We start from the raw sequence: 7,437 nt of genomic DNA on the forward strand, positions 1-7,437 counted from the left end.
GGGAGGGGTTTATCCGGGGGGCGTGGCCTTCGAGCGCTCTGCTGCTGTAGATGAGGGGGTTTCGGGGGCACTGAACGAGACAAAATCAATCCGCAAATCAATACAGTCAGACTGGAGCACAATCACATGACCGCATCACAGACACACACGGATATTGAATTGGAACAAAAGGGTAGAATAACAAACTTTTATTAGATTCCATCATAACTGTATATTATATCATATTTTAAATTATTCATGAGGTCAAACAGAATACAGTAAACATAAAAAAAATGGTGATGTCAATTTAGTTACAAGGTTTGCGTATATTTAAATATGCAAAAAAACATACACTACCATTTAAAAGATTTTTTTTTTTTACTTTTTTCAGCAGCAAAGATTTTTACATAATTAACAAAAAATGCATTTTAAAAAATCCTCAAAAATCCTAAAAAAAATTTTTATCCCTTTTTTCTAAAAAAAAAAAAAAAACTGTTTTCAACATTGATAGATTTCTGATGGGTCATGTGACACTGAAGACTGGAGTAATGATGCTGAAAATTCAGTTTTGCATCACAGGAATAAATTACATTTTAAAATATATTCAAATAGAAAACAGTTATTTTAAATTTTAATAATATTTCACTGTTTTTACTGTATTTTTGATCAAGTAAATGCAGCTTTGGTGAGACGTCTTGATAAGAGACGTCTTTCAAAAACATAAAAAAAATCTTGCCGACCACAAGCTTTTGATTGGTCCTGTAGCTCTTGAATCTCATTTGCATATGTACATACTGTATTTAAATCAATAACAACAAATATACCGTCATTCCTCAAACAAAGATATTTTATGGCTTCAGACGACTTGAAATATGGCATAAAAGTTGCCTTTTTGTCCTTTTTAGAGCTTGTTCACTGTATTTGTGAATTGTATAGAAACAAAAAGCTTGGACATTCTTCAAAAAATCTAATTTTGTGTCATAATGGTGAGTAAATGATGATCGAAGTTTAATTTTTGGTTGAACTATCCCTTTAAACATACCTTGAGGCTTTGGCCCAGGTAAAGGTGGGCGTGTTTTAGGGGGTGCAGGTGGGACGTCCTGAGGTCCGTCCTCACTTGTGCCATTGCAGTGCTGTGGTTCCAGGGGTCCAGGGTCAGAGCAGAGGCGCTGTGGGGTCTCGTGGGCTCCGAGGCAGGGGCCTGGCTCAAGGGACAGACTCTTGGTTAGCAGCCGTGGACTGGCGGTGGACGGGCCTGACAGAAAGAGAGAGTGCAGACTCGCTTTGATTTGGAGAATAAAGGGAATCTGAATAAAGGGAATAAACCATGGCTGATGTTCTTTATCAGTTACAACCAATAACTTGTTATTGGTTTCATTTGAGTAGGTTTTGGCCAAAATGAGACTTGTTTTAAAATTCAGATTAGTTTGAGTTAAAATACACCACTCTCTCTTTCATAGCCAGAGCTTTGTGATTTCACAGCAGCATGTACACAATATAGTGCGTTCCCATCAGGGTGGTAAATGTGAATAAAATTGGCTTTGGCAAGAAAATAAAACAGTTACTTGTAAACGATTTGAGTCATTGCAAATGAACAACCAAAACAGTCATGCATTTCCTAACAACTTTTAACATCAGAAGATTTTGTAGGATAATGAAAGTTTTTCTCCAGAACAACATGGGAATGAAGCCACCACAACAATGAGAAAAAATAATATAAGAAACAAAAACATGATGTGTTCATTTTCAGTTTTACAGAGAGACGGACTGATTCATATTAAATATATATATATATATAATTCATAATGACCTGTGTTGTTCAAAAGTTTGGGGTCAATACGATTTAATGTTTTTGAAAGAAGTCTCTTATTGCTCACCAAGACTGCATTTTTCTGACCAAAAATACAGTAAAAACAGTAATATTTGTGAATTATTATTACAATTTAAAATATATGATTTCTCTTTGGATATATTTTAAAATGTAATTTATTCCTGTGATGCAAAGCTGAATTTTCAGCATCATTACTTCAGTCTTCAGTGTCACATGATCCTTCAGAAATCATTCTAATATGCTGATTTGCTTTTTGTAGAAATTGTGATACAGGATTCTTTGATAAATAGAAAGTTCAAAAGGACAACATTTATTAGAAATAAAAATCGTTTGTAATATTAGAAATGTCTTTATGATCACTTTTGAAAAATGTAATGCATTCTTGCTGAAAAGAAGTATTAAAACCCAAATAAAACCCAAACTTTTGAACAGTAGTGTAAATGTTAATGAGAACAAAAATTATCTTTAATAAAAAATATAGCAAAATGTTTCAGTAATTTTTCAATAATGCTAAAATTCAATCCACTGCCATTCAAAAAGTACATTTAAAAAGTAAAAATTGTCTCATCATTGCTAGCATGATCATCTCAGACAGGAAACACTTTATGTATCAACAAGAGAGAAGAAAACAAGACGGGCAAATTCAATTCACCCTAATTTAATGGAGCCGGCTGGGCGTAATGGATTACAGATTACAGAGTGATATTTCTGAACGCCAGAAAGCATAAATGTACAAAACGTTTTCACACAAATCACCTCTGGCTCAATAAACTGCGAGTCCAGATCCAGTGATAAATCCAAGTATATACTTCACATCAGTCTTGGGCTTAAATTACACACCAGTTTGTGCTGACACAATGTGAACATGACATCAAACTGTGTAAAGAGACTTCTGGGTAAATAGGGAGAGCAGTTGAGCGCTCTGTGCCCGTGTTGGGCCGTCATGTGTTAAGTAGGTCAGTGTGTTAAAGTGCCAGTCACTACTGTGTATATTTGCCTGTTCAGCTCAATCATTGTAACACATCGTGAGTTTGGATCTAGTGACATAACAAAATTCACAGGCTTTGATATCAAAATGAGCACGGACAGGAAAAAATCTTGTAGGAATTTCTTAAAGTGGCACAGTCGGGTCAGATGGTGGGCAGACCCGCCGTCTAGATGACGTTGCCATTTTTAAAAAAGCTCGCCTGTCCCCCTACAAAGAGCTAATTGGTTCCATATTGTGACACTCATACCAGCTAGTGAAGGCAGGGGGCTGAAATGACTTCCACATGCTCCACCAAAATTACTTAAAGGTGAAGAAAGGCTAGCGAGGGAGAAAACCAGAGTTATCCTAGCCGCAGATTTGGATTCGCAGCACATGTTGTTTTTCCCATGTGCTCTGGAGATCCTGTACGGGAAAGGGATGTGTGCTGTGACCTACAAGCCCGTTTGAGTTGGGACAGATTAAATATGTATCAAAAGAACAGGCCCGTCCAAAACACATCAACTTAAAGAGCACATAAAAGACAATATAATGTTTTTCAAATAAATTTTTAAAATCAAGTCTTTTTACTGTTATTGCAAATAGCAGAACTATACTATGTGTCATGAAACTGCACAGGTATACGAAGGTTGAGGATCCAGACGCAGTATTTATTAAAGGAGTAATCCACAAAGTCCAAAAACAGGTAAAGGTTATAACCAGTGTTGGGCAAGTTACTTCCAAAATATAATACATTATATATTACTTATTACTTCCTTTTAAAAGTAATTAGTTACATTACAATATTACTGTCTCTGAATTGTAATGCTTTTCACTACTTTTAAGTTACTTGTGAGTTACTTTCACTTTCAAGCACAAACCGCAATTAGCCTACATTCAGAAATAATAGCGGTAAATAAAGCGGAATGTTATAGGTCCTAATGAACAAGCAATACACACTATAGCAAGCCTATAGGCTATTTTAGTTCTCACTTCACAACAAATCCTTTAAATTTAACTGTATTCAGAACAAAACAAGAATGAAAAATATAAGTTGCTAAACAAGCCAAAACGAATTAATTTAAAGCGAAACTAAAAGCAAACGCCTTTGTTCTCACGCAGCCTACCTCTATCATTCGGCACAAATCCAAATGTTTCCATACTTGCAATGTATTTGAATGCTAAACTATTAGCCTATTTAGTATGTAAACCATGCTTTTGTAGGCTACTTAACGCGCTTTCCGAAAAAAAAGAAAATATCACACTCTTCACATGAACAAATATGTGCTTGGCCCGAGCTCAGGCTGAACGACACGGATTGTACGAACGATTTTAATTACCAGTGTATCTATATTTGGTTGACTGTATTTTATTCTGATAATGAACAGGCTGCAACGTTTGCAATGCTGTATGTGTGTGCGTGAGGCGCCGGCGCAATCGAACAGTGGAAACATAAAATAATCCGTAATTTTTGGTCATGATTACAGTTACATTTATTTTGTAATTAAATTACGTAACGCCGTTACATGTAACTAGTTACTCCCCAACACTGGTTATAACACAGGCAATCAGTCCAAACAATAGCAACTAGGGCTGGGTTTTGACACAAATTTCCCGATTCGATTTGATTCTCATTCACAAGCTTGCGATTCGATTCCCGATTCGATTTGATTCAATATAGATTATTTTGGATATATATCAGGTACAGTACATGCCAAATTTTCTCAAGGAAAAAAATCTCTCAACTAATGCTGTAAAATATACATGAGAGTCAGTTGGTACTACATTACTATAATATTGAAGGTTAAAATTGACTGATTTTTCATGTTTATTTTGTGCTGAAACTGGTATTAATGTGGAGGAGATGATTAGTTCACGTGCGCCTCGCGCTGCTGTGTCTGTTGAACTGAGGCGCGCCGCGCTACAGAGATCTATCACTCCACATTAAACCAAAACAGCATTTATTGTTTGAATACTGCAATACAATGGACAGAATTTGAAATCTGAGACTTTGTTTCATATTAAAAGTACCAAAGCACAATGCTTATTGCGATATATTGGATGGGAAGTGCCCTTCAACATTCCGTCCATTAACTGAAAACAGGCTAGACTAATCGATTCTTGGGATTTAAGAATCAATATCGTTCCGTAAAAATGATAATCGATTAATATCGAGATATCTAAATTTTTTACCCAGCCCTAATAGCAACAGGGCAAAAACACAGGCAACGGGTAAACCAAACAGGCAGGGAAACAAAACCAGGAACCAAGACACAGGAGAACCAGAAAAACAAGGCTTAAAAATACAGTTCAGACACATACAAGACTTAGCAATGAACGACAGAGAGAACCGGGCTTATATAAGGTGAGCTAACAATGCTAATGTTAGCTCACCCTGAGCACTCCAGCTGGGCTGCTGATCGTGACACTGAGCATTATAGTCGGTATGTATTCATTCTATATATATATATATATATATATACTGTTTCAGATGCTCATTTTATGTGTGGAGATCAAAAATGCTGTTTATTTTTTTTTCATATTTAGAATGTTTATTTAAAAAAAATTTATTTCTTTATTTTAAAATTTTGTTGAAGTTGTAGTAATTTTGAGTGTTTTTGCCATTTTTATTAGATTTGTAAAATGTCTATATAGTTTTAATTCATTTTTTCACTTTTAGTTATTTCAGTACATCAAGTTAAATTAAATGAAAATGAGAAATGTTGCCTTGGCAACTAGCTGAAATTAAATCAACTTATATTTTATTTTATTTCAGTTCATGTTTTATTTCAAATCACAAAAATAAATTGAATCATAAAACAATATATACAGTACTACAGTTTATAAAATGCACTACATTTTACTATAATTACTATAAGAAGAAAATTCTATTTCAGTCTTTCTACTTCAAAATTCCATGTTTAATTAAATGTTACTTGTCAGTTTCTTGTAATTATTAGTGAAATTTACTAAACGAAATAATTTCATTGCATCATTGCAAACTGTAAATTTTACTATCTGCCAGTGGAAAATTGTTCATCAAGAATCATTCATATTCACATGCTGAAGTGTAATACTTAGTGTAAGCAGTTTGTTCAGATACATAACCCTATATATGAGCAATAATGTCACTGTAAATATTGTTGCTTAGCTTAATGCTAATTATACAAGCTCACTGCCCAAAATAACATTTTAAAACTGGAATTTTACAGAGATGAACCCAGAAACCCACTGTTCAATTTCTATTAAAAAAGAACCTAACTAGTTTTTTTGAGACAGACTTCTTTTTCCATAGCAGACAAAGAAAAAAATCTTTCCATTTACAGGCACAAAGCCTAAAGTCACAAAGGGCACAAAGTCATCAAGACATCTAAACAGATGGGAAAATTCCTCCTGTATGACCAAAAGCATGCAATTTAATGAATATTAGCATTGCACGCTCATTTTACAAACTGAATGTCATCATAAATAAAACGCTTCTGAAATACGCTTCATACAGTCGTCTTCTCTTTTGAGAAGTTTACTTCTGACTGACTGATATTTTCATGCTCCATTTCTCCTGAAGGCATAAAGTGCAGACAGGGGGCTTTTAGGGCCATAAAGATAAAGCAGAGACAGACATACTACTGGAGTAAAAATATGCGGTACTGCTCTTCAATTCAGAGACTTAAGATTAATCCTTGACATGCTTTGGCAACAGTTTATTAAAGGAATAATTCACCTCCAGTTCTGTCTTCACCCCCATGTCACTCGTAATTAGGGGTGCTCCGATTGATCGGCTACCGATCACTATCGGCCGATAATCGCTTTGGGATGATCAATCGGCGGTCTCTATAAAGGCCGATTTCAAAAAAATTAAATGCTGATGACGCGCCTGCCGTGAGAAGGTTTGGCAGGACATGCAGCGGCACCGTCTCAGTCTCTGTCCGGCGCGGGTGAAATAATTATAATCATGCATTTTAACATTTATCATGCAGCGCACACACATAAAGCCAGGTTTACATTAGTCCATTGCAGTGCGAATGTGGTGCGTATTTTTTCCGCGGTCATGTTAACAGATTAATAAAGCGTGCACACTGCACACGGTTGATGTCTATGGGATTACATCTCTGCCACAATTCTGTGTGCGAAAGATCATATTTTGAGCGCGCAAAAGTTTGAAGAAAGTATTTAGAGCGCACGAAAATCAATTTTGCATTTAAAATAAGTTTTTGGATGTGTGCAGACCTCTTTTGCGTGTGCAACGTTTCACTAGCTTGCTCACCTGATGCCCGCCCTCAGTGCTCTCTAAATGCCAACAGCTCGCTCGCTCAACACAAGCCAGCGTTACAATTAGTGCTGTGTTCAAAATATCGATACGACGATGTATCGTCACAGAGATTTGACGATACGAGTATCGATACAGCTGGCCCTGTATCGATATTGTGGCACGTGTGCAGCAGTGGACCACGCTTAATTTGTTTAAAATTTTACAATGTTTAAAATTGAGTAGAAAAGTGCGAGGTTTCTAAAAAAGAATGAATAGAACATATATAGGCTACAACAAGGTTTAACCTGGCCGCAGAGGAAAACAACTGGGTTGCCTGATATAAAGAAACGTAATCCCCAAAACAGAGCTTTACACTTGCGCAATACAGAAATATCTGCTAAACGTGCTACTTAT

The 7,437-nt window shown here is 35.7% G+C and overlaps 1 protein-coding gene across 1 annotated transcript in view; it reads right to left on the reverse strand.

Annotated features, from left to right (window-relative positions):
* Positions 1–5: 5 nt before the first annotated feature.
* LOC107727405 (FYVE, RhoGEF and PH domain-containing protein 1-like) overlaps positions 6–7,437 on the reverse strand; it is a gene marked incomplete at its 3' end in the record, with an annotated part of 13,682 nt that continues 6,250 nt past the window's right edge. Inside the window, exons 2-3 of the mRNA XM_016537267.1 lie at positions 1,022–1,234; positions 6–70 (exon numbers count right to left, since the gene is read on the reverse strand). Coding sequence (XP_016392753.1) covers positions 6–70; positions 1,022–1,234 — 278 coding nt within the window. The remainder of the gene's footprint in view (positions 71–1,021; positions 1,235–7,437) is intronic.

This window comes from Sinocyclocheilus rhinocerous, unplaced genomic scaffold (assembly GCF_001515625.1).
Source record: "Sinocyclocheilus rhinocerous isolate Xijiao unplaced genomic scaffold, SAMN03320098_v1.1 scaffold487, whole genome shotgun sequence".
Classification (NCBI taxonomy): Eukaryota; Metazoa; Chordata; class Actinopteri; order Cypriniformes; family Cyprinidae; genus Sinocyclocheilus; species Sinocyclocheilus rhinocerous.